The sequence below is a fragment of the Athene cunicularia genome, assembly GCF_003259725.1.
Source record: "Athene cunicularia isolate RWA chromosome 7 unlocalized genomic scaffold, athCun1 chr7_part1, whole genome shotgun sequence".
Lineage (NCBI taxonomy): Eukaryota > Metazoa > Chordata > Aves > Strigiformes > Strigidae > Athene > Athene cunicularia.
Genome location: NW_020799107.1, coordinates 7,430,312 through 7,457,415, shown reverse-complemented (window position 1 = coordinate 7,457,415; position 27,104 = coordinate 7,430,312). Strand labels below are relative to the sequence as shown.

At 41.6% G+C, this 27,104-nt stretch overlaps 1 protein-coding gene across 5 annotated transcripts in view; it reads left to right on the top strand.

The window, feature by feature from the left end:
* The window catches only part of ERBB4 (erb-b2 receptor tyrosine kinase 4), a 402,024-nt gene that overhangs the window by 175,775 nt on the left and 199,145 nt on the right, over positions 1 to 27,104 (top strand). For 4 of the 5 annotated variants that reach the window (XM_026852335.1, XM_026852333.1, XM_026852331.1 and 1 more), the window contains exon 3: positions 12,764 to 12,898. In XM_026852335.1, the coding sequence (XP_026708136.1) occupies positions 12,764 to 12,898 (135 nt within the window). Of the gene's footprint in view, positions 1 to 12,297; positions 12,374 to 12,763; positions 12,899 to 27,104 lie in introns of those variants that run through there. The other variant, XM_026852336.1, reaches the window with a different exon arrangement.

Genomic DNA, 27,104 nt, shown 5'->3' with positions numbered 1-27,104 from the left:
GAGGCTGTGAGCAAGCCCCAAAGCCAGCCAAAGACCCCGGTGAAGAGCAGGGAGCTGGCATGTGGGGAGAGTCAGGATGGGAAGGAGATTTTCCGATGAACGTAGAGAAGCTCCAGGATGCAGCTTGTGGCTGAAGTTTGTCAGACCTGTAGAGGTGGGTTGAAAGAGATGGCCTTCTTCATTAGGAGACAGCCTCATACGAGTTGTGGGCAGGATGGTTTAGGAGCCATTTTTCTCTCCTGTCACTGTGTCTGTGGGATTGGTTAGTTGCTCTGAGTACCCGCCTGGGTACTCAGTACACAAGGAGCTGTATCTGGGAGACTGACTAGCAGATTTGACAGGTTTTTTATTTTCTTTATTTTCATTTAAACATTTACATCACATTTCATTACCTTCTCTTGTCTGTAATTAGAAATCCTGTGGAATTAAGAACCATTAAATTCATAGAGATTTCAGCTTTGGGAATTTGCCCAGAGGCACACAGCTTACAGGCCTTCACAAGGCTTGACTTCCCTGGAGTCCTCTCCCCCTCCCCTGCTGCATCCAAGCCTTTGTAGAAAGGAATCATCTCTTCGGTTTTGCTAATTAATTGTTCTTGCCAACCAACAGATGTTTTGTAGCCTTTGAAGACCAGGAGTAGCCAGGTATGTAACTTCTGCAGCCTTATACTGACTGCCTATGCAATTTGAGCAAGAACTTCCGAAGCTCAAGAGAAAGACAAGCTATTAAAACCAAAAAAGGATATATAGTAGCTCAGAAGAGTATATTTTCCCCTCTATATTTGATTGGAAGCATATCCCCATCCCTTTACCGACATTTCTTCAGTTCTGGGGCACAGCACTTAGTGGACTGAAAAAGAAGCTATCATTCAGGGTATCTCTTAAGATTATTTATTTATTTATTTACTTATAAATTGTGTCTTAGATGTATCATCAGCCTTAGAAAGCAATGGTAAGAAAAGCCACAAAGCTAGCCACAGCAATACAGGGTTAGAGATTCAGGCTTGAACCCTACCCCACCAAGCCCGGGAAGCCAGGAGAACAGGTGCTTTGTTTTGCCCTAAGTGACTTTGTTCCTAGCTCATGGTCTTGTTTGTGTGCTCTCCTTTTCTTGCATAGGGTTATTTGGGAAGCTCTTTGGCAAAAAATTATTAGGACTTGTTCTTAATGCTAAGGATAGCAGTTAGTACAGCGGAACTGGTGGGTCTCGGCACTTATTCGTCCCTTCTGTTGTCTACATTATTAAAAATGATCTCACTGAAATAAATATCATCAATCAGTGCCAGCTGCAGTTTAGCTAGAGTGTAGACAAGGACAAACTGTGTGCTTTTGCTGCCTGCAGACAGAAGCTGTTTGGACTAGTTTAACTGCAGAGTGGTAAAGTGCTGGAAGCAAACCGATCCTTTTTCCAGGAAGAAAGTGTATTCTGCTGTCAAATATGACAAGGAAGGCAACCCTGTTCCTGCCAAGGTTGCATGGATACAGAGCAGAAATTAGAAAAGAGACTGTCCACCATGTGACAAGCCACTACTGGAAGCAGAGTATGTCCCCTGTTAATGGAGGCATAGATCTCCCTGCCGTTTTACTTCCACATCACTCCAGGCCACAGCATCACTCTTGATCTACTGCATCGTAACTGAGAACAGCTTGGGTTCAATGCAGTTCAGCTGCTGGGAAAAGAAAGAGGTGTGTTGGGAGAATGTTTGCAACCATGTTGGTTACAATCAAAATATTGATGGAAAGAAAGAAGAGGATGTTTTCATAGTGGCTTTTAAAAAGCTAAATGTGTAGGATGAGACATTTTTAAAATTAGGATTGGTGGGAGATGAGAAGGGCTCATTTTTAAGAACGGGCAGAGGAACTGGGGAACACTTAGGGAGAGAGATGGTAGTCTTAAAAACGTGAATGAACTTAACCCTGAACTATTTCTTGTGCTTAGGACCTTGTCACCCATTCCGTTAGCACACACTATCCAAAGTGGTTACTTTAGCATGAATTCACATGTGCTTATTTGCCTCACCTAAGGAATTGGTTAAGGTTAATAGTTTAAGGAAAATTGCCCTGAACTCTGGATTTTTTTTAATGTAACAGCCACATTTTAGTTGTTGCCACTGTTTCACTACTACCTTAGAATAGATGAACAGAAAATGGGCATAATTAATGTCAAAAAGGATGCATGCAAACATTATCACAGAAGGCACATGAGTTTTGGGGAGGGACAGCAGTTAGGAGGAACACGTCAGCCCCCACAGAGCCGGGGGCTCAGCAGTATGGACAGGTTCCCTGACATCCCGTCAGATTTTTGAAACATGAATTAAGCGTGCATGCAAAAGCAGGAAGCAGGACTGACAGTGACCGCTTAGCAATTATAGCAGTTAAAAGGGAAAAAATATGAGTTGGAATACTTGAGGCTCAGACCTTGTCAAACTCATTAACTTAGAAAGAAGGCCTTACTAATTGCTGTTATTAATGTGCATGTTCCTCAGTTTACAGGCCTTCTTTTGGCTGTCTGGCTGTCCCTAGCCACAGCACTGGGAGGGCAGAGCAATCCAAGGTCTTTACGGCTCGTAGGAGCCAATGAAGAGTCACTTCACAGTCCTCTGTGCGGGAGGAGGATTTTCAACATGTCATTTGCACAGTTTCAGTACAGGAGAGCCAGGGAAAGGCACAGGCACTTCCCACTTCAGACAAATTTCAATTAAAATTCCTCTTCGAAGAGTCGACACCATATCTCAGGAGAGGTTAACAATGTGACATAGAAATGTGAGAGCATACTTGAACAGATCCCATATAGAAATTTTAAGCTCAGTGGACACAGACTCCTCTTTCGAGCCCAGAGAACAGATTAGTTAGGTTATGCAATTGCTGGAGCTGGCATAAAACCAGCTGCATGCCAATTACCAGCCCGTATGCAAATGCTTGTACTGAAACGCAGGATGCAGCTGGACGTGGATCTGGGCACCCTTCCAGGATTATTCCAAGCCACATTATGACAGTTTTGAAAGAGAAAGGCTCTATGGAGTCAGTAATTTTTTACAGCCTTTCAGAAAATGGAGGAAATTACCACTACATCCAGATCTTAACTCTTTTTTTTTTTTTTTTTTTTTTTTGAGGCACTTATGCTCCAAGACAGAAGGCCATCAGTCTGTTTGCCAAGTGCATGGCCTGAGTGCCAGATGTGCTCAGGATAGAAAGCAGGCTTCTTGAATTTGTCAGTGGTTATATGAAAAGAATTAAAAAATATACCACCAGATAATGCCAGAGTTGAAGCTCCTGGGGGTGCTGCAGGGAAACCCTACTGCATTCAGATGCCCCTGGCCCTGCTGAGATTTCTGTTCCTACTGCTGCTTGACTTCTACGTGAAAAGCCTGCTTGGAAAGGCTGCAGCAACAATGGCAGACAAACTGTTAGGCAACATTTACTTGCAAGATGCCTCTTATAAAGAGCCAATGCCAGGAGAACAGGGACACAGTAGTCTCAGTTACTTACCTCAGCAGATGGAAAAGATAAATTGAGAGCTGCCACCAGCAGACATGAAACATTACAGGTCTGATCAAAATATTATATAGCAAGACTCCTGACAAGGAGAGGCATTTAAAATGCTTGTGTCTGTCTTGGAAACACAGAAGTGAATTGGTCCAAGTGTGTAGCCTCATCCTGGATGAAGGAATGATGTGAACATCCTATGAGGAAAGAACTATCTAAAAAGTTTAGGGGAAAAAATACAAATAAGTACTCGTGGTGCTATTTTTCAAATATGGCCCACATAGATGATATGAAATGTAAGGTAGTCTTCAGTGGAGAGCTGCTTTCCTTAAGGGTTCAGTTTGGCTCAGTGTACATCATACCTATTAGGTGGCTCTGAGTACCAGCTTCCACTTTGTCTGGCCTGGAATAGGACACTCTGCACTTCTGTCCCATGTTTCTTCAGACTCTCTTGGTTGTAAGGCTGCCTGCCCTTGAGAATGGAGAAGGAAGAAGGTGGGACAAGTCTGTTGGAGTGGTGGGACAGTAAGGTTTAGGTCCCGGTATCATACACCAGAACTCTGAACTAGCAGAACAGCTGGTCATAGGTGAAGGAGGATGGCTGAAGGATCAGTCTACAATCTTACCTCCATGTAGCCTTGACCGGTGGTTCTCTGTAGAGTTTGTGGGTGAATCTTCAGCCAATGGAAAAATCCTGAAGGCACTAGGAAACTGCTGTAAGCCACTCCTGTTGTTGTAGGGCTAACAAATAAACATACTGCCCCTCAGGAGCAGAAACCATTCATCTGGAGAAATGCTTCAATCACAGGTGAGCCAGGAAGGGTGACGTGGTTGTGTGTTGTTGCTGCACCTTTGCAGAGGCTGATCAGTGTGAGAGATGAAGGAGTGGTTGCAGCTATAGGGCATGGGTAGTATTCCAAGAGGGCAGAAGTGGTGGCACTGAGGTTTGTTCAGTCTTCACTGAAAAAATTTGAAGGGTACGTGACACAGAAAGTGGGGCTGTGTCATGGAAGAGTGCAAGGCGAGCTCTGATACAGCTGCTCTGGATTATTACACCACGTTATGTCCCAAAGAATGCTTACCATTAAAGATGATCAGGTAGCAGAAATGGATTTCAGTACTGGGGTATCTGTCAGAGCCTCCAGGCTTTCTGGAGACCACTGGGACACCAGGGAGACTTTGTTTGCCCTGTTGGTACACCCAGTGCATTGCACCTCATCTCCCCTTCTGCACCTTCTGCTGACTTTCTGCTAAAGAATAAGAACAGGACAGAAGAAAGATGATTTATCTCAGATTCAGCAGGTTTTAGTAACTTTTGAATAATCAGATGCCCACAGCTGTACTTCCTTGCTGAAATCCATACTCAGATGTGTGGTTTTTGGAACAACTGAAAGATAAGCATGGCCAAGCAATGGTGTATTAGCAGAGGACTCACTGAAGAAACACATACCAGCTCACCTCTTCCTGAACCCAAGGTTGCTGCTAACTGGGACCTAGGTATTCCCATCAGGTAGTGCTGTGCTACCTGAATGTTAAGTCATGGCTCCCGTGAGTGAAATGACTGCTCATTTCTGACTGTTGGCATATTGCTGCTCTTACTGAGCTCAAGAGTGTTCCTTCTGGGGTGAGCTAGCGATGTGTCATGCTCTTCATAGTCAGTAATTTGAAACTCATCAGTGATTCATTACAGTGACTTAAATGAATACAATTTTCATTTTCCTAACAAAGATCAAAAGATCAAAGGGCAACAGTTCCTTCATACTGAAAGCTGTAATGGTTCTTAGTCCAGATGTCCCCTTTACATGAAATGGGGGACAGCGGTGACATAGGTTCTGTATTTCAAATGCTGTAGCACTTCTTTATACACGTACGTGACATGCTTTTAAATATGTTATCTTCCAGATGTGTTTTGCATCACCAAATGCTTATCAGTAGATAAAAGTTTAAAATGAAGTATGCTTTTATAAAAATGGAGAGAATGGGTTGCTTATGGAGTGTTGTAGGTACTGTGGTAGTAGATGATTAATAAATGTAGAAGGAAAAAATAATTTAGGTCAACAGGGGTATCTGGAGGTCATCTGGTCCAATCTCCTGCTCAGAGCAGGACTAACTTCAGACATAGATCAGGTGGTTTGTTGCTTATTACAATCTCTAGAGACAGAGATAATACTGCTTTTCTGGTCAGTCTGCTTCTGTGTTTAACCACTCTTGCTGTGAAGAATATTTTTCTGATATCTAATCTGTGTTTCCCATGTTGCAGCTTGTGCCTATTGCCTCATGTCCTTAAGCTTGCACTTCTGAGAAGAGTCTGACTCTGTTCCCTTGTAGCCCTCTGTGAGGTAGAGGCACTCTGCAGTTAGGTGTTCCCCCTCTGCAGTCATCACCTCTTCTTCAGGTTAGGCCCAGGTCCTCTCACCTCCCCTCATGTGACAAGTCCTCCAGCCTCTATCCACCATAGTGGTCCTTCCGTGGTCTCTTTCATAGTTTGGCAACATCTGTGTTGCACTGGCGTGCCCAAAATGGACCCAGTGCCTCAGTTTCACCTTCACGAGTGCCCAGCACTTGGGCATCGTCACCCCCCTCACCTGCTGGCTCTGCTTCTGCAGCCCACTCTGAGATCACCCTTCATCACTGCATGGGTGCACTGCTGACTCATGTCCATCTTACCACTCACAAGGCCTGCCAGGCCCTTTCCTGCCTCTTTCCCTGATTTTGAAAAACCCATTGGAAGCCACATGGATAGTTAAAATGTTATGTTATCTATCTGTTAAGCTACCTGTCACCCCCCCAAATTATATTAAGAAGAGTAAAACAAGCACTTGGCCACTAACATCACAATCAGAATTTGGCTGGACAGAGAAATGAGGCAATTAGCATCTCCTTCTGAAAATTAATATCCTTGTAACAAAGTCAATGTATAACATGAAAGCTCCTCACCTGCAAAGTCAACAGGGTAAAACAGCTTTCAAATGCTAGTGACAGGAAGGAAAACAAGCTAACAGAGGTAACATAAAGAGCTACTGCTGCTTCTGCAGTTAACATCTACAAAGGAAATACTGGCCCTAAGGCTGGTCATACAGTTTTATGTCTATCCTGCTGTTAATTATTATCAAGGATATGTGATACAGATGGCAGATGTGTGGTTGATGAAATAGTGTTGGTTGGAATCAGGTGCTCTCTTTATTCTCCATTGTCAAAGCAGGAACAGGAAGCTTCCTCCAGAATGGAGGGGAAGATGATTAAATGTAAACCTGGGCCTAAACACTTTTGGGAATCAAGATCCAAGTGGGCAGAAGCTGTTGTCATCATTGCAAGATGGGTTAAATTGAGCAGCCACTAGGACAAGTGAATCTAGCTAGATTATGGAGAGAGAGACCGTTTCCTTTAGCACAAGTGTGTTGAGTAAAACCAAATATACTTAAGAACAGGACTTCTTCCTGTGAAAAGAAACACATCTTAAATTGGGTTTATACCCAACTGTTCCCTTTTGGATGGATGAGGGCTTTTTGTGTCACTTCTTTGATTCAACAGTTTCTACTCTCTTCCATAGTATTTTGGATCACTTTCCCCATGCACTGAACACTGTGAGGTCATGTGGCCACATTTTATGTGCCCAGTGGCCTCGGTAACTGCTCAGGGTGCAAGGTGAAAGGGGGCCCATTAGCCTGACACAGACTTGCAGATAACCTTTCACTTCCCTGAGAATAAGGTAGTCATGGAACATATATTGTAACTTTGGTGTGTTTACCGCAAAGGGCTGGGATAATTTTCAGTGTTGTTTTCTTTTACAAAGTAACCAGCTGAATGATTTGGTGTCTTAATTTTAATAAACCTGCGAGAAGGAAGGATTCAGGGCATGCACAGACAGAGGAATAATCCAAGCATATACAAATGTCTTCTTTGAGTTGGTTTAATATGGCTGAACCCGTTCATGACACAGATCTTCCCACTGGGGAGATCGCTAAAGAAAGAGTTGACCAGAGCCTGTTGTCCTTTAAGGAAGCAGCTAAATGACTCACAAGGATCCTGCGAGCCTATCTTCACACACATTTGAGGTGAAATGGTGAAAAGGGTACCCCATCAAACTCAGCAAAAGTTAATCAAATTACTCCATTTTTATTTAAGCAGCAAAATGTGTAGCAAGATTTGGGAGATTTATGTTCAGGTGCTGCAATCCCATGTATTTAGTTACTGAGCAGTTGGAAGTAACAGACCCACAGGCTGCACATAACACTGACTGCTTTTGATAGAAATAAAGAATATCTTGCTGTTACCATCAAGCCTTGAAACTGACTTCCAGCTAATGACCCAAATAATCTTTACTTGAAATTGTGTAATTGAGATCGAAGGCTGTCTGGGGCTTCTAGCTGGTACACAGATTCCACATCCATGAGCTTTTGAGTATGGTCGTTGAGCTGAAATGGAGAAGGTTAAAACTCTCATTTTCATTACCAAGCTCCCCCCATCTCCCAATACAAATGTGACATTTCAATTTTACACAGTCCAACTCTTCTTAAATCATCTGTATAAAAACTTCAGATCTTGATTGATGATGGATGAGCTATTGTCTCCTAAAGCACCCAGTTCTCATTACCCTTTAAGACATAGCCTATTAATGATGGACATGAAGTGCTTTCCCAGTGGGTCATCAGCAATCAACTGTGCTAAGAGATCAAAAGACTTGGTTTGGCATGAAATTTCCAGGCTAAAGCCATTTTCAGATAATGCATTGAGCATCTTGGGTGAAATATGACAGTGTTTTGAGAGTGGCACTGTATCTGACAACAAATCCCTCTCACCTGGGTAATGGTGGCAAAGATGCAGCACTGTCAGCATGCAAAGATGCTTTAGCTCTAATGGAGGCTAACCTTGGAAATGAAGGTATCATATCCGTAGCATATGTGTTGTATAATATGTATGTGCAGCGTATACATACCTCTACATGGTGTACTGTAACAGACAGCCATTTCCTTAGCAGACAATCAGCTTGGAAGGTATAAGATATCTTCTGGTTTGCTTCTGAAGTGGCTACAGTGGACATGCTCAACCGTTTTTCCTAATTAACTCCTTCCCCTTTCTCTGCCCACTTTAGACCTAGTTCTTTTCCCTCTCACTATGCCTTCTCCCAGTTCATTGTGCCAACTGGCTTTACAGCACCAGAGAAGAACTTTTAATTTGCAACCTTGAATAGCAATAGCAATTTTATAATCAATTTTATAGCAATTTTAGAACCAAATTCTACTGCTAAATAGGTGCCTACAGCCCCCACTGCGTATCGACACACACAAATTACTTGCATTTCAGGATACGTTCCAGAATGTGAACACATTTTGCTAATTTAATCTGCGTTTGAAATAAATACATATTTCATAAATAATAGATAACAGACTGTGAGGGATTACACTGTACACAAGAAAAAGTCAGCAGAAGGAAATGCCCTTTTAACAGATGGATGAAGAGTTCTTCCCATCCCCGGTCTAAACAGACAACACACTTGCAGAGCCAGTGTCCCTTTGCTATATTTACAGTGAGCTTAAGTTTCTGGTGGCTGGTAACACAGTTTCACTGACTCCAGTCAGACTCATTCTGTTAGAACAGGCGTTGTGAATTTACTACTTTTATGAATTGAGCAGACTAAGTATGTATGTGATGTATTTATATCTGTGTTACATGGCACTTTATGGAAAGTGTAAGATACTTGTGTTTCATGGTTGCCAGACACCTGTATGTTTCCATTTCTCCTGTTAGTATTGTAAGTATTTTATGGTAGGTAACCGAAGTTATGCAGTAATGGTTCTGCTTCATCACTGGGCTAATGGAAGCAAGAAAATAGCAGATATAATGGATAATACATTTCTGATTTAGCTTCCTGAATAAATAACCATTTAATAGAATTTTAATAATATGCAGATATAAGTTCCCCACAATCATTTGGCAGCAATAAGCAAAATAATGACAGAAGTCAGTGACGAGTGCACTTGCCGATTTATTTTCATATAACTTTAGTTACAGAATTATACTGCTTTTAAGCCAGTAAAGTAGCTCTAATAAGGAAGATGATAAGATTTTGCATTCACTTCAGAATCAAGTGACAAAAGACCTTGGAGCTACTCCTTTGCACAGAGCACCAGATGCAGCCCTGGTGCCAAAATGGGAGACTGGTACTCTTTTAAGTGTGGCCATCAGTACCATACAACAAGGCATCCAAAATTGTCTTGACACCTTTAGGAACTCTTTTTCCCAATGAAAGCTAGTGGGACTTGCGCTTCAAAATTGCCTTTTGTAACTGTGTGTCCCTGGGCAGCATAGAAGTCCAAGGGTAACGTTTGCTGCCAGTGTAGCATGGTAGGTATTTGAGGCAGCAGTTGAGAGAGCCAAGTGCTCTGCCTCCTGTCCCAGGTAGAAATGTGGTACTTAGACTTACAATTTTCCAGTGTCATGAAAAATTGTTTTAGAGGACAAAAATACTCACCCAAAAATGCCATTTAAAATACATTCTACTGTGAGCAGTCCTTTTTAGTGTTTCTTTGGCAAGAACTAGCTTCTTTCTTTGCAGTAGACATCACAAAATTCCCTAGGGGACTTGTCATACTCTTTCCTGCTCCAGCCTTGGAAAGACTTCAGCAAAGAGGCACCTCAGGTGTTTCATGCAGGACAAGAAAGCTCTTTTGCCTTGTTTCCTTTGCTAGCTTGTCTGCATAGGCAGAGATGCTTGCCTTTCTTCTCCTGTCTATTGTTTAACTTTATCTCTCACTTTCAGTGCTGTAAATTAAAATGAGATGACGACTTTAAGATGATGAATTCATTATACCGTAAGTCTATTGTATATTGATTACATTTGTGCTTCATTTGCTTAACATGTAACAGGGTTTATTAGGTCTTTCCAGGCATTGTTTTTGCTAAGAGAGGGCAGAGAAGTGCAAAATGCATTTGAGTTTTAAGTCAATGAAGCCAGTGCCTCTGTGCTGATTTACACATGCTGAGGACTCAGCAAGAAGAAGAGTAGGATAGCAGGTTGGAATGATTAGGTAGAAAGAGAATGAATCTGGATCCCACAAAGCAGGAAGAGTCAAGCATGAGTACTTTAAAGACTGTACTAAACTTTGAACTCAGGGTTATTTAATATCTGTAAGAACCCATCCTTGATATTATTACTCAGGTTTATTAGCACCTCACCACATGAACATACCTGTAAACTTCAGTCCTGTCACCTGTGAAAAATGGTACAGTGCAGGGCAAATAAAGACTGCATCACATTTTTGGAGAAGAGCAGCAGGAAAAATGCTTATTATTCAGTGATGAGTGAAGTCAGAGAATTTTCCATGTTTGCTTTTAGAAAATCATGGGAAAACCTGTCAGCTTTCCTTACAATACAGAGGGGACATTTTCTCTCGTTACTTCTATGCTGAAAAAAAGTCTTTCTCCACAAATTGAAACTATTAGAATTACTTTTAGAGGGAAATGCTGCCTGCTGTACAAGAATGCATCAAAGTTCCTAGCAGAAAAGAAAATTTGATAGGTATTGTTGCGAGTGAATGCTCTAAAAACCAGGAAATTATGCCAGTGGCAGGCATTCAGATGTACCAACTGATAGTGACACTATTTGGATTTGTGTGCAAGTGTTTAAGAAACTATGGATGTGGATTTTATAGGGTTTTGTGGCTTGTCAGGTGTTATTTTTAGTCAAAATCTGGGCCATAATGGATTACGTAATCCTGTATAGCTGGGACAACACAGAGAAATCATCACTATCAAGTTTCAAGTTAGAAGACTAAGTCCCACTTTTTCCCCAGATCAGAATTACTAGCAGATGCTGTATGGGTTTTGTCAGGGATCATAAGAATATCATACAGACAGATCATTGCTGTATCTCTAATCCAGACTTTTTTCTGCATAAGATTATTATTATTGTTTTCATTTTTAAGACCCTTTTCAATGAAAAGCCAAGCTTTTAAACCAGAATTTCTAAGAAATAGTAATACTCTGAACTGATTAATATGATAGAAGGATGTATTTACAGATGATCCTTTATTTAATACGTCCTTTTCTTCAGGGCCACCTCCTCTACATGTTGTGGCCTGTAAACACTGAATTTTTTAAAAAAAATACACAGTAATTCCTTCCTTGCTGTTTGTCAATGTTAACATTCCCCCTACAGCTTTTAAAGGTTTTCCTGGGAGATGAGGACTATGAGATGACCTTAATCATTGCTACCATAATCAAGGTTTACTCTTAACGTTTCTGTGAGAAGTGTGACACTCCCAGCTGTATAGCACCACTTCATGTCATTTTAAGGTGCCATTAGTAACTAACCTTCAACATTTCTTTTCTGAGGCTTGAATCTCTGACACTAAGCAATGCAGGAGGTTTAGCTGCATAGCTCCCATTAGCTTTATGAAAGTCACATGGATTGTCCTCTGCTTTGGAAATACAAGAGCCAGGTTAAGTAGAGAAATTGTGAATTTGAACAAGAGTTCAGAGGGTAAAAAACCCAAGTTATTGCTCCAGAAGAAACCCTGGTATTACAACCAAAAACTGTGAGATCATTTTCATGTTGAGATTTGACAAATCGAGTCTTTAGAGACAGGGCAACAAGCTGTTTTTTTAAACAAACTAATATAAATGTGAAAATTAAAAAAATAAATTTAAGAAAACACGTTTCATCTGCTCAGAATCCATCTCCCTTCAACACAAAGCTTCCAGCAAGGCATATCAGCAGTAGTTTTGGTTCATAGTATTTGAGATTTGGAGTACTTGAGTATTCTGGATCATGGTATTACAGCAGCATGGTCTGATCAGAAAACATGCTTTTCAAGATGTTATAGTGACTGCACCTTTCTCATGTACTGTGGGCTCAGAAAATTCCTACCACGGCAGAGCACATTATTGTATGTTTTAGGCATTCACATGTATTAATGAAACACAGCACGGTATGGTCGATTGCTTGCGGTTTTAATGTCAGTTAGGTCTTAAAGGTTATTTTACACACAAATAGTAGTACTGTTCCATACTTGATTACACTGGAACAACAGGTAAACCCAGTAACTTGTCTGGCAACTGTGTGGCTGTCTTAATCAGGTTTCTTCTGCATATAAATTAATGATTCCTGTTTACAAATACTGTAAGACACCCTTAAGTTTTCAGAGTATTGAGATTACAGTGAGAATTTTTTGCATTTAAATTTCATGCCCTCTCTCCCCAGTACACAAAACAGCAATAGATGTAATCAGCTATATGTCTAAAATCTTACAAGTATGTTCTCTTACTTTTTTATGCAGAAATACTGAATGGAGGGGTGTACGTTGGCCAGAACAAATTTCTGTGCTTTGCAGACACCATTCATTGGCAGGATATCGTGCGTAACCCCTGGGCCTCCAACTTCACTTTGGTTCCAACGAATGGCAGCTCAGGATGTAAGTACCAGTTTTATTCTTAGCCTTGTCATCTTTCTCAGCGTGGAACAGTATAACTATGACCACAAGTTTTCCCTGATCCTCTGTTACGGAGAATTGTATTTGTAAATTTTCACTTCATTCATTCTTCAAAGTTTGTACGCTACTTGTAGGAACACTTAATCTAATCTTAAAAGCACTGCCTGTAGAGAATTTGTGAACATCATACACTTTCTGAATTTTCTCTGATATGTTTTTTTCTCTTCTGCGTGTTCTTTTTTCTATTTATTGCTAAAGCCACTGTGCTGCTGTGGAGGCACAGACGTTATTGTTTGCTTTGCATTTGTTCCTGCTGCTCAGGCTGGTCCTTGAGTCACAATGGTCTGTCTGTGGCATCATAATTAGCTGCTGGAGTAATTATGGTACAAGCTCATGGATATTCTGACTTGAGATGAGAAATGAACCTCAAAGAAATAGTTATCCTATTGTCTTGTGTGTACCTGTGAAGAAAGAGAAAGAATTCGCAGAGAATGGGATGCTCTTTACAATATAGCCAGTACTTCTCGTGTTTTTAATACATTCTAATTCAATGCTCTTGATTTCAAACTTGCAGTATCTATGTACTTAGATTAATTTGTTTGATCCATATATCTCTTTCTCTTCCCTAGAGTTATTCACGTTCAGTAGTATTTTGATGATTCTTGCAGCAATAATGAATTCTAGTGAATGGTGGTGACAGTGATACAAAGTGTTTAGGTAAAATATTCCATGAGATACTAAAGTGCATTCAAACTTAATACCTTGCGATTAAACAGCACCCTCAGGATGTATCAACACTGAAATTCAGGTATAGGCTGGGAACAAGTTTATATCTGATATCAGGAGCGACAGCACAGTAGACATATTGTCTGCATATCTGAGCATTCCAGATATAGAGACATTCTGGATTGCTTACCATATCCTAGGGTGTCCCTCAAGGATGTACAAATGACTGATTGCCTCTTTAGCTTCTGCTACAGATTTCAGGTCTTCAGCTATATCTTAGGAATTTAGGAAAAAAAAAAAATAGACTCTGGGTAAAGACCATTTGATGAGTCCCCATAATTTCTAACCAGCAACTTGTTTTTAACCAAGTCCTTTGTGGTATAATAATTTTATATAAGGCTAACTTGCTTTTGTCTATCTCACCTTCTACCCTCAAAATTAGAGCACAGCTACTGGAGATATGGCTTCCTCCAGGAGCCTGCGAAACTCCACTGCTCCTCAAATTTCCAACTCCAGAGCTGAGGCTCATCTCTTCTGCCTTCTGGCTGGAAACATGACATAGTTCTAATGCAACCAGCTATCTTATTTGCATATTAAAAAACCTCATCACTGATGATGATCAGTTCTAAGAAGAACTGATAAAACCTTTGAAGGTTAGGGAATGGCTGTACCCTTTTATGAGTCAGTTACTTCAACAAGAAAAAGACAATGTTGTTACTCTGTTTTGTTCTGTTATTGGGTTTACTTTTAACCTTTGGCAGTTCTTCAAGACAAATGTTTCTGCAACACCAAGGTAATAAGCTCTTTTCAAAAAGCAACCAATATCAATACTATCTTTCAGAGCTAACAAAAGTTTTACTGGTGACTCCAGAGGAATTGGAACAAGAACAGTTCTGGGTACTTTTGGAATCACACCCTGAAAGTAATAAAGGCAAATATTAGCTCCCACAGCAAGATGAAAGAATGTATGTACCTAAGTTCAGTTTTCTTAAAACATTTTTGCATTCCTTTTGAGTTGTTTTGAAACATAGGGAAGGAACAATTTGTGCTTCGCCATTTGTGCTTGATAAACCTGATAAACAATGGTGATTGAGAGCTATGTACCCAGGCAGCTTCAATAGATAGCCACCCAAACTTTACTTTATTTTTCGCTACTTGGAATGGAGCAGAGCGCAGTTGGACTGTATTTAATTTAATAATCATGTCTGCTTCTACAAGAAGCTGGATTCCATTTCAACACTATTCATGAGTCCTGTGAAATTTGGTTAAATTAGCTAATCCAAACCATTTCTGTCTTCAGAACTTACATAGGTGAGAATCTAAACCCCATTATACAGAAAGTCAACAAATAGCTAAAGTAGTTAACAAAGGTGTTAAGGTTATGGCAAAGAAAGAATTCAGGTACAGAAATCACCATTTAAAATAGCCTAAAATTAAATAGCTCTGTGTGTGTGCACACATGTATTACACAAGCACATACATAAGTGTGTGTGTGTGTGTGTGTGTGTATGTGTGTATATATATATAAAGCCTTCAAATGAAATCACTCAAATGTGGAACCTTATTACTACCTGTCAAGAGGTAGGAGAAGGGGAATGTGCTGTACTGGTAGCTTACAGAAGAATTAAGACAAGTTATTTATACTGATGCAGAAAGACTTGGAGAAATGAACATTGAATTATAACCCTAGAATGGAAATCAGTACAGAGTATCATTAAATAAGGTATATGCTTCTCAGATTTGGCTCACATGTCACTTTTCATAATCTGCTAGGCAGTGTGGGTGCTTGCTGGGCCCAGCTTTGCTGTTTTTCCACCGCTGCAAAATGATTCTCAGTGCATTACAAAGTCTTTGGTACTTTTCTGCGTAGACTGTGACTTGTGCTTTTTTGGATCCACCATATCTATGTATTTACTGTTTATTTTGCATGACTCTATTAAATTGGCTGAAGTCTGAAGCCTCCTATCAAATGCAAATCTTGGCTGAGTCTGTTGGAACTGAGTAAGAACGCGTTGCTTGGCATTACCAAGAATAACCTAAGTGCAAGAGATGTCAAGGAAAGCCCTCTGTGACTTGCCATGTAGGAATATCTTGAAAAGAATGAGTGGGGTTTACTGCTTATCTAAAGACCTTTACAGGAGAGGGAGAAGGTCTGTTAGAGAGGCTGCATCACTTTGGGAATGTAGACTAACCAAACCTTCTGTGTCAAACTCAACAAAGTCCATACTATTAGTAATTTAGGAAAGTGTAAATGTGTGATCATGTAAGACCAAGGTAAATGCATCAGCCTGTGTGCCATGTTTAGCTATGCTTGGCAGGACTGGAGGGTAGCTTATGGCCCAGGAATTGGGGGAGGAGTGGCTGGAGAGCTGCCAGTCAGAGAGGGACCTGGGGGGGTGATTGACAGCCGGCTGAACAGGAGCCAGCAGTGTGCCCAGGGGGCCAAGAAGGCCAATGGCATCCTGGCTTGCATCAGCAATAGTGTGGCCAGCAGGGACAAGGAAGGGATCTTACCCCTGTACTCGGCACTGGTGAGGCCGCCCCTCGATGACTGGGTTCAGTTTTGGGCCCCTCACTACAAAAAGGCCATGGAATGTCTCGAGCGTATCCAGAGAAGGGCAACGGATCTGGTGCAGGGTCTGGAGCACAGGTCTGATGGGGAGTGGCTGAGGGAACTAGGGGGGTTTAGTCTGGAGAAGAGGAGGCTGAGGGGAGACCTCATCGCCCTCTACAGCTCCCTGAAAGGAGGGTGCAGAGAGCTGGGGATGAGTCTCTTTAACCAAGTAACAAGCAACAGGACAAGAGGGAATGGCCTCAAGTTGCGCCAGGGAAGGTTTAGACTGGATATGAGGAAGCATTTCTTTCCAGAAGGGGCTGTATCTTTCCAAACAGGTGTTGGAATGGGCTGCCCAGGGAGGTGGTAGAATCCCCATCCCTGGAGGGTGTTGAAGAGTTGGGTCAACAAAGCACTGAGGGATCTGGTATAGTTGGGAACTGTCAGTGTGAGATTGATGATTGGAATGGATGATCTTCAAGGTCTTTTCCAAACTAGACAATTCTGTGATTCTGTGAATTGTTAGGGCTGTTTCACTGTGACTATCTCTGTAGTGTTCCCTGGCAGAGAATATTTTGGGGACAAAATGCTGTGAACTGCTGTGAGTGTCAGAATCAGATATTTCATCATTCCAGCAAGTCCTAAAGCCTAAACCACAGTTCAGTGTTTTGGCATTGCTAGCAGTTTCCAACCATCAGTAGCAGCCATAAAATCTGCTCCAAGGTGTCTACATGTCTGAAAGACCAAGGGCCTTGACAGGTTTTTTGCCAATGCTAGAGTGGACTCCAGCAGGTTGATGTAGATAAATGCAGTGTTGTACTGGGAACACCTGTGCGCCAGCGTCTGTACGCTCAGGGCTCAGCCACGCTCCTTGTTCGTCTTCCCCCAGGAGGGGAGCCCGCGCTGCAAGCTGCTGGTGCTGCTCTCTTCCCTAGCCAGACAGAAGAGCTGATGATGGTCCCACTTCAGGGATAATTTCACTTGCAAACCTTCCTGCTGCTCCAAGGCAATCAGCAGAGGAGGAAGGCAGAAGGGCGGAGTGAAATGAAGATGCTTTGAAATAAAATCAGTCCCCTGCCTCTGTGCTTGTTTCATACCTTGGATTTGCCAACTCGGGCAATCCCCTTCATTTACATCAGTGTTAGACAGAAGAGAATATGGCTAGCGAACTCTGGGAATAAAGCTTTTCTGATTCCCTTCTTTGCAGGCTTTCATTGTCAAATCAGTGTTAAGAAGCCAGTTGAAAAGGCCACAGCATCTTAACCGCTATGATAGAAACACTGCAGACATGTGAATCCTAAGTGCTGCTTCTCCTTTTTTCTTTTTCTTTGGCCTGAAATGCATATTACCCATTGCTTCATGTTCTGATCAAATGCATGCAGAAAAGCTCATGTTAGAGGCCTTTGAATTACACAGTCTTACTGTTGAGTACAGCCAGTGGCTGCCGGTGCAGAGCTCAGGGTGTACTGCTGAAATCTAATAAACAAATGTGCCAGGGACCAAGCATATTTTAGCTCTCCAAGGACAGATACCTCTGTGCTTGGCATTTTGACTCATATGCTGAAATAATACTAGTATTTACTGTTTGCAGAGCTTTCCCATACTGGTATCTTGTATCTGAAGCTTTTAAAATTAATTGTAATTTGAAAGCGGCCTTCTCTTCCATTTGTCTGAAATCAACACTATCAACCTGGGGTTTTTAAGCTGGGCACTTTGCAGTGGGAATCTCAAAAGTGCTTAACAAAAGGAACAAAACTTTCCCCTTAGGTATATGTTACTGAATTTGTCTCTGCAATGCTGCAAATCTGTTCTCTCCCCTTTCAAAAATGTCATGAATTCAAGCATTAGCCAAGCATGCTAAAGCTATGCTTTGCAAGAGCATATTCCCCTGTTACCACATCTACTTGCTGGATTTAGTCCCTTAACTGAAGAGCTAGAGCTCAGCCCTTAATAGCTAGAAACCTGAGGTGCAGTTCCCAGTGATGGTGCAAGAAACAAACCAAGAAATAAGGATTAGGCTTCTTGCCTAAAATGCGTCTTGATTGGTAGACAGCTCCTCTGACCAACTTCAGGGAAAGTCCAGTGAAAACCCAGCTGCTTTGATCTGCATCCTCAGTGTTCTTCTTGGCTTTGTTGTTGGCAGGATCTGGCTAGCCCCCTTTGTGCCAGGTGAGCATTTTTGCCGGATTTGACAAGGACTGCAGTATTAAATCAGAATTTTCAGTGGAGCTTTCCCTGAAGATCTTGTTTCACAGAAAACCTGAAGGGTTTGAATTATTCTGCTGAGGTCACTTGCATAGGTTCAAATAAATCAATAATGCATATAAAAATACTGAAACTATATGGATGCATGTTCATGATGGAGCTGGTAAGTGGGTAATAAAGATTTTAAAATTACTTTCCATTATTAACTTTAAAAAAAAATGCTGCTTTTCACGAAATTACTCAAGAAAAATGCAGGACTGCATGTTGGCATGTGCCCAGGGTTGTGAAAACTGAACTGTGAAAATTAAGCCTGTTTTAAAGTATTCCTCTGGACTGAAATTTCTGCTCAGACTCTGAAGTGCAGTGAGATCTGTAGAAAAATTTCCCTTGACTTGGTCTGGCTTTTTGACTGAGACTCTGTCAGCTGTGAAAAAAAGCTGGAATTTTTGGCAAGACATGTTTTCAAGCAGAACAACTTCAGTTACTTGCTACTATTCATAACATAGTACTCCTCTGTCATTGCTTTGTATCTAATTGTACCTGATAATGCAAAACCACCCAAGTTCTGAGCTGTGCAGAAGTACTTGTGCATTGTTGCATGATAAACAGTGGAAAAAAGGCTCAGTCTTCATCTGTGTACCTGTGATTCAGTAAATCCCATGATGTATTCAAGGGAAACACTGCTTTAAAATGTTTCCCCTCCTTTTTACCTGTTGATTCATAGATTTTTCAAGAGCAAAAGAAGCTGTGAATCATCATTAGCTCTGATTTCCTGTTTCTGGAGGTCCTGAAGTATCATCTTCTTGTGTGGTGTTGAGGTCAGTAACTTTCCTAACCACAGTGAATCTTCCAGACCACTGCCGCGGCGTGGCTGGAGCTCCCGCAGGCACTGGATGGGTGAGCGCTGGGCTTCAGTCCTCTGTACGCTCTCGTGGCACCAGACTGAAGCTTTGCAGAAGCGCAGCCGTCCCTTCAGAAGCTTATTACGTCCCTAATATTAAAAGAAATAACACTAACTGCCTTTATTTCTAATTTCTAACAGTTTTAAATTGCAGGTGTTGTTGCATTTTACACCTTCTCCAGCTAGCTCTAAGAGCTCTCTTGTAGCCAGCATTTTCTCCCTGCAGAAATGGCATGTACCGTGTAATCAGCTCACCTCCTGATTTTTTTTTTTTTTCTTGAGCTAAATGGATAGAGGGTCTCACATCTCTCATAGTGAGGAATTTCTTTCCAGCCTCAGAATAATTTTAGTTCCTCATCAACGTAAAATATCAGTGTTTTTTCCAGTGTGCTTTTAGGGGTTGGAAACTGAAATATGTATAGCATAGCATTTTATTACTGATTTAACCAATGTCCTGTAGAAGGAAAAATTGTATCCTTTGTGTTTCAGCTACACATGAGGAATCTGGTATTCAGACACTTCTGACATCTGTCTGTTTTAGACTCCCCATTTTCCAGAAAATGTAGCCTGTATGCTTTATTCTGAAATACGCAATCTTGTGTTTGGCTATATAAAAGACATTTGGTGTGAGTGACTCCAGCTTACCTGCCAGCCTGGTGCTCTCTCTAGTTCTGGCTGCTCTTCATTGTAATTTGCTGGGAGTTCAGTCTTCCTGTCATCTGTATGTTTTATTGCCTGGGTTTTTAAAATAATTTCTAAACCTTTGGCTAGAATATTAAAAAGCGTCAGCCCTGAAATGGTCCCTGGAGAACCACACCCCAATTGTATGATAATTGCTCATTTACAGCTACTTTTGGAGAGCTCCCAATTAGCTGGCTCTTAATGCATTTTTCATGTGTTTTATTAATATTGAAACATAGAGACAAATCTAATTAAATGTTTACCATTTAGCCAGTGCTTTGCATTTTAATTAAAGGAACAGAAAATGGACTAGCCAGCTGCACAGTTGCTTATGAAATCAGTTCTGTTCTCCTGGTGCAGACAGTCCAGGCTGTGATTGACCTTACTGGAGTGCAGATGTGTTTGGAAGCATTATAGCTCAGTTTGACATACATATCTCTGTATAGTATGTATTTGGTTGATGTGACTCACTGCTGGCTCCATATACTTCCCCCCACCCCACCCTCCTTTCTTAATTATTCTCTCTTATATTGTCTTTGTGAGTTGCTTTATTTAGCTTAACCTTCTACTCCATCAGCCTTGATAACTGAGCATTTGCTGGGCCGTGTTCTACTGCAAGTTTTCCACATGCTAGCAAGAGGCGTAACACAGTTTCTAAAAAAATACTTCTTTAAAATATTGCAGAAATGAGAACAATTTGGAAGAAACTTAGCTTAGTAGAAATGTCTCTTTATGTCAGACTAGTTTAAGGCCAAAAGCTCCTTACATTTTTCTAAATTGGTATAGGAGAAATCAGCCACATGGATACACATACACCCTTTTCAGCATACAGAGTATATTCTTGTAGTATGTTTCACATAAAGCATAAATTGATATTTGCATGGAATTTTGTATAAGTGACAAGCCCTGTTCCCCAGTGGGTGTTAACAGTCTGTGTTTGGAGTTGTTGGCAAGGGATGTAGGTGAATTTGTGTATGGCCGTTTGTTGCAGCTACAGAATGAGGTCTGACGGGTAGCCAGCCTGTTGATTTAATGTTTGGTAGTGACCTTGTAATTCTTCACAGAGCACAGTAACTCATTTTTTTTTACCACTAGTCACGATATTAGAAAAGGATCATTTTTATACAGTGACTTATCTGGCAACTTATAATCATGTCAAACCATTGGGTATTTAATTCCGAAGTAACTGTGTGATAGTTATGAAAAATAGGTGTTCTCCAGGTCCTTGCAATCTCTCCCAAAGGTCCCAGCCTTCTACCAGTTCTCAGTTATGTTGTGGACTAAATTGTATAAAATGCTACACATGTGCACACCAGTTTTCAACTGGACCATCCAAAACACTGTGGTACAGGACCAGTCCTGCTTCCACTGGGAAGCCACACCAGTGAAATGGGAAGTTTTGCATCAGAGTGGAAGGGAGGATGGAGTCATTTCCCTCAAGTGTGCAAGTGCCATTGGTTAGTAAAGGTTTGGGAGAGTTGAATGGAGTCAAGATATAATTACAAGGAAAGTTTTCATTTACAAAGGAGATGCTCCTGTAACAGGAGACAATTCCATGTAAATAATGAAGATATGCAGTTGTGGTTTAACCCTATCCAGCAACTAAGCCCCATCCCACCAGTGGGATGGGGCAGAGAATCAGAGGGTAAAAGTGAAAAAACTCCTGGTTTGAGACAATGACAGGTTAATAGGTAAAGCAAGAGCCGCACACACAAGCAAATCAAGGGATTCACTCATCCTTCCTGTGGGCAGGCGGGTGCTCAGCCATCCCCAGGACAGCCGGGCTCCATCACACGTAACGGTGACTTGGGAAGACAAACACCATCACTCCAAACGTCCCCCCCTTCCTTCTTCTTCCCCCAGCTGTCTGTGCCAAGCATGACGCCACATGGTCTGGGACATCCCTGGGGTCGGTTGGGGTCAGCTGTCCCGGCTGTGTCCCCTCCTGACGTCTTGTGCACCCCCAGCCCCCTCGCTGGTGGGGTGAGGAGCAGAAAAGGCCTCAGCTCTGCATGAGCACTGCTCAGCAACAGCCAAAATGTCCCTGTGTTATCAACACTGTTTCCAGCACAAATGCAAAACATAGCCTCATACCAGCTACTATGAAGAAACTTAACTCTATCCCAGCCAAAACCAGCACATGTGTAAATCAAACCCCCAAGCCCTAGTACCAAGACACGTCAGATGTGTTTTGTCCAGTTACTCCTGCAAGATATTTTGTGCTTTTTCAAAGCACAAGGATTTTGCTCTACAGAAGGCCAGAGTAACAGCAGTATATTTATGTATGTTGGCAACAAGAAAAGAGGGAAGTGACTAATTCACACTTAAAGCCAACTTTCAGAATAGCTGGTGTATGGTTTCTGGTGTACATCTAAATTGGAAACTACCTACGGAGAAAATGGCATTCCAGAAAGTATACCCTGAAGACATTTGTTATTGCAGAGTTTGTTAAATTATAACCTTTCATTGAGGTTATTACTTGAAGTTCAATTAACATTTTAAATGTATGTTTGGAGACCAGCGAATGGGGCCTCCACAGACAGGTGGTCTCCGTACAGAATATGTTCCCTGCCGCTGGTGTCACCATGGCAAAGCCAGGAGGAGAAGCTGTTCTTTTCGATAAAAAGCCACAAATAACTAAACCGTTTTGTGAAAGCTCCTTCCATGTGGAACACACTTCAAGGGCTTGCAGCACTGCATTTTAGTAGCAGTTACAGTTTCATGGATATCTCAGTTGGAAAGAAAATTTATATCAGAGCTGAGTATAGACAGCCAGAAAGTCCCCCAACCACCTTTTGTTCAGTATATGTGGAGGTTGCTTTTTGTACCATTAAGGAATATCTAGTCAGGATGGAATTTATTTCTTTAACTAGAAATGAAAGGCAAATACAATAACAGAAGACATTTATTTTAAAGAATAGTTTTTGCCAAGCATATGTAACTGAAGATAGAGGAATACATGAAATCCAGTGATAAAATAAAGTTGTTTTGCATTCATATGGCAGGCTGAACTGCTTGAAGTTGCCTGTAATGTTTTTCCTCAACCCAGAACAGTGTGTTTTGAATAAAGGGAATCAGTTTAGTTTCCTAATAAATACCTTCAGCCAGCATTTTCAGAAGGGGTTTGTCAATTGGCAAATGCCCTTGAAACAGATTTGAAAGGCAGGCAGACGTGGTATTTAATGGAAATACAATGCTTCTAACAGTTGAATTCACTGAATAAAAAGTAAGTAACAAACACAAGTATACCCAGCTAATACAAATAAATAATGCCGTGAGGGACAGAACTCCTTAGGCTGCCAGAGCCTAATCCAGGGACCTAGCAAGGGAACTGCTACAAAGCAGAGGATCTTTAGGAGTCGTGGACATGGAAAGGAGGGCACTGAGAAAGCCAGCATTAACAGTTTCTGAAGAACCTCTGATATGGGCATCTCTTTGTGGTGAAAAATATTTTTTTCAAAAAGATAAAAAATATCCAGTGTCCAAACTGACTCTCTTCCTGCCGAAGTACTGACCTGTTTTACAGGGTATCTGCCTTCCTTCTTACAGCAGTTACAGGGTAAAAGTCACAGGTTGCCATGCTGATGTAAAAAATATTACAAAGTGGCACTAGTTCTTTAGCTACAGAATTTAAGTAGTGCTCCACATAACGTGTGGCACTGTTGGTAAATGCTTATCTTTTAATGGCAACCTGTGTGTGTATAATGTATTACTGTGCACCACCTGTTCATAAGCAGATTGGTGTTTAAGCGGTATGTTGCACAAGAGAGACACTTTTGGTTTAAATGAAAGCATCCCTTTCCATTATAAGCAGCTTGCTTTATCAGAAACACCAGTGTTTCTTGAAAGTGGGAAATATACCCCAAATACTCTGAATATTTAAAATAGTCTAATTGACTGGTAATTGGCAGATTTGTAGCGAGTGGGTAGGTGGGTGGAATTGGTCTTTCACAGCAAGCTCCAGCTGCTCTAGCTAGCTGCCTCTGAAGAGCTGCTTAGGGAAAGAGGAAGAAAAGAAAGACTAAAATCAGCCGTTCAATTGCATCTACTGGTTCTTGAAGCTGCTGTATGCCTCCCACCCTTTTGAAGTTGTCTGTTGTTGGATCCGCAAGATGCATGTACCAGCCACCAGCTCAGAGGGGGCTTGGTTGGTGCTGCTGTGCAGAACACAAGGGTAGGTGTATCGCTCGGTGGCAGCTGGTGGGTGCAATGTTGGGACTAGCCTGCCAGCATCATGATGGGCTTCTCCCAGTAGACTATTGTGTTGCTTGCATAAAACACAAACCCACCCCAAGCCTTTATTGCTATCATAGCTGCATTTTTTAAAGGATTTTGTTACACATGACTGTTTTAGCAGAAATTCTCAGAACTGCCACTAAAGTTCCTGACCTGCTTTTGTGGACAGCCTGGCTTAAAGAGCTCTGGCCACTGCTCTGCTCAAAGCCAGGACTTGTTTGGGGGCTTCTTTCTGATCCCTTCACATGTTCTGCAGGGAAGAGGACAGTGAGTGCTGTGGCTTCAAATGAAAGTGAGTGACTAGAAGGGAAGCTAAGCAAGGTATAGCAAGTATCAAAGCCAAAAAGAAGAGTGTATTTTATGCTCCTGCAATCCCTCACGCTTTCTGTCCCTGTGTGTGGGATCTCCACATTCATTTCTCCTTGGGCTAGTATTCAAAGGAGCTTCATATCTCAAAAGCTTCTTTCTGGTCCTCTTGTAGGAAATTGTAATTTACTTTCAAAAACTCACAAAAGCCGTCATCAGTGAAGTGTTCTGGCATAGGGAAAATGTTGGGAATATTTGCAGAGTAAGATACTTAATCCAGGGGTTTCAAGTGGTTTTATAGAAATTGCTACATATGAAGACAACTTCATACCGAATTCATCGTATTACACCTACATATTAGTCACAGAATGTCCAAAGCATCACCTCTGTGTGTATCGCTGATAGCTGAAGATTATCCAGGAAATTGCAGTCTGAAATTTGTTTGTATGGTTATTTTCATTGAATATTTGTGTCTAGCAAATACAGAATCTAAACATCAGAGTATACGCCTAATCATTGTTTTCCAACAGAGAAGGGGCTTCTGTTGCCCAAGTATTGTTTTGTAATAATCAGTTTTGTTTCAAGTAGCCAGAGATACATTTTGAATAAGCAATTACATTTGAATAAGCATATTAAGATACTTCTCCAAAGTTTGTCTAAAACTGGACTCCAGATTTTATGGAATGGGGACTTTCTTTCTGAGTCAAAAGTTGGTTAGAACATTAGCAGACCTAACTGCACCCAGGCAGACTCTAGGAATATTACATGGCATCAAGAAAAAGTAAAATTAATTTTAAAAGCAACTTCATTTTGACTTCTCATTTCCTTTCTTTGACATTATTACTTTGTTTAAAAAATGAAAACTGTATGTGCCTCTGTTCAAACTTCTACTGCTTTGGCAGTATTACAGGAACATTATTACAGGACATTATTTTGACTTACGTGGTATTGACTGACTTGATCTGTTTGAGGGGTGGAGGAGTTGATTTTAAACAAGCACAAGAATACCCCCAGCTTTGGCACTTCTCAGTGTGTCATTAAGAACCTCCTTTGAAAATCTCCTCGAAGTGTCCAAAAAAGAAACCTGTATCTGCATCCTTCAGCTCTCAGCCAAGATTATGCATTGGGCAATAAATCTGCTGCTGCACCTAAGGACAGATACCTGGCTTAAGATTTGTTACAGGCACTGATACGGGTGTACATCTGATTGCTGAGTTTGATAGGAGTCACTCCTGCTTGGCTTGTTTGTATTTTTTAATTTTATGTGTTGTTACACCACAAACAGAAGCACCTGTTGCTATCAGTGAGAATAAAAAGCACCTGAGCTGGGAGCTAATGGGCAGTAGTCTAGGGTGAGGAAGGGTGTGGGTGGTACATTGTTAAGTATCCCAATGGCTGCTCCTTAGATAAGAAATTCATGTATTTCTGGGCACCCCCATGCAGAGGAGGAAGCCCGTTAAAGTAGTACCTTCCAGGAGCAAACCTGGGTGAAATGCTGAAATTAATATAAAGACACAGAAGGTGTTTTTATGGTTTCTGCCTGCTGGGAATCTGCACTGCCTAATTGCCTGCTGCCTTCCTCTCACAGACATGTCTTCTGCTCACACTCATATTTCTTCAGTAAGAAGGACTTTTCTCCCCTTTTGTGAAATACATTAGCAGCTCAGGAGTTCCCAAGGATGTGGAGGACTAGGGTTTGATTTCCTACCTTTCAAATCTGTACCTCCTATCTCCCACCTCCCAGTGGAAACTGCCCAGGTTGATCTGAGTTGGGGTCTTTTCTATTCCTTCTGTTGAATTCTGAGTATTAAGTAATTATCAGGTAAAATACAGAAATAGTCCTAGGGACATGGACTGATGCTTAGATGTATCCTTTCTCCAGTGATCATAACCACGGAGCTGTGGGGGAAGAACCCAAGAATGTGATTGCACTCTTTGTCCATCTCTCTCCCTTCAGGACCAGCTAGCTCCCCGTGTTGTCAGGAGAGCTGTCATTGATTGGTAGGGATGGCTGCCTGCTCTATGCTCTCCCCTTCCAGAGACCAGCCTGTAGTCTGTTTCTTGGGTTGCTGTCCTGGGAGGCGAGAGTCTTCATCACAGTAAGCAAAGGAGAAAGAGGGATGCATAACCCCACATCCTAGCTGAGTGTTAACATCTACAGATGGTGGAACATCATCTTCTCCTTCTGCACAGAGGAAAGGGAAAATAAGAGCTACCCCTGTATTTTGAAGAGTTATGGGATGGCTGTGATCTGTGTGCTTTGAGGATGGTCCATATGAGGGAGGGTGTTTCAGTTTGACCCCACTGTAGACCCCTGTTTGACAGGGACCATACTGCTCTGCTGCTCAGGAGATGAGGTCCTGCTGCAAGGATGGGCAGCTATCTATGGCTTATCTTATGGAGGGGAATATATTTTTTTAACAATAATGATTACAAGATTCCCAATGACTTGTTCTGGATGAGCCTGCCAAGCAGCAGGTATGACTTGACCTATTCTTTTAGCCTTCCGGCTATGACTTTCAGTTTGTTCAGGATCCCTGTGTGTGTATTCAGAAAGGCATTTGATGCTGATTGGAACT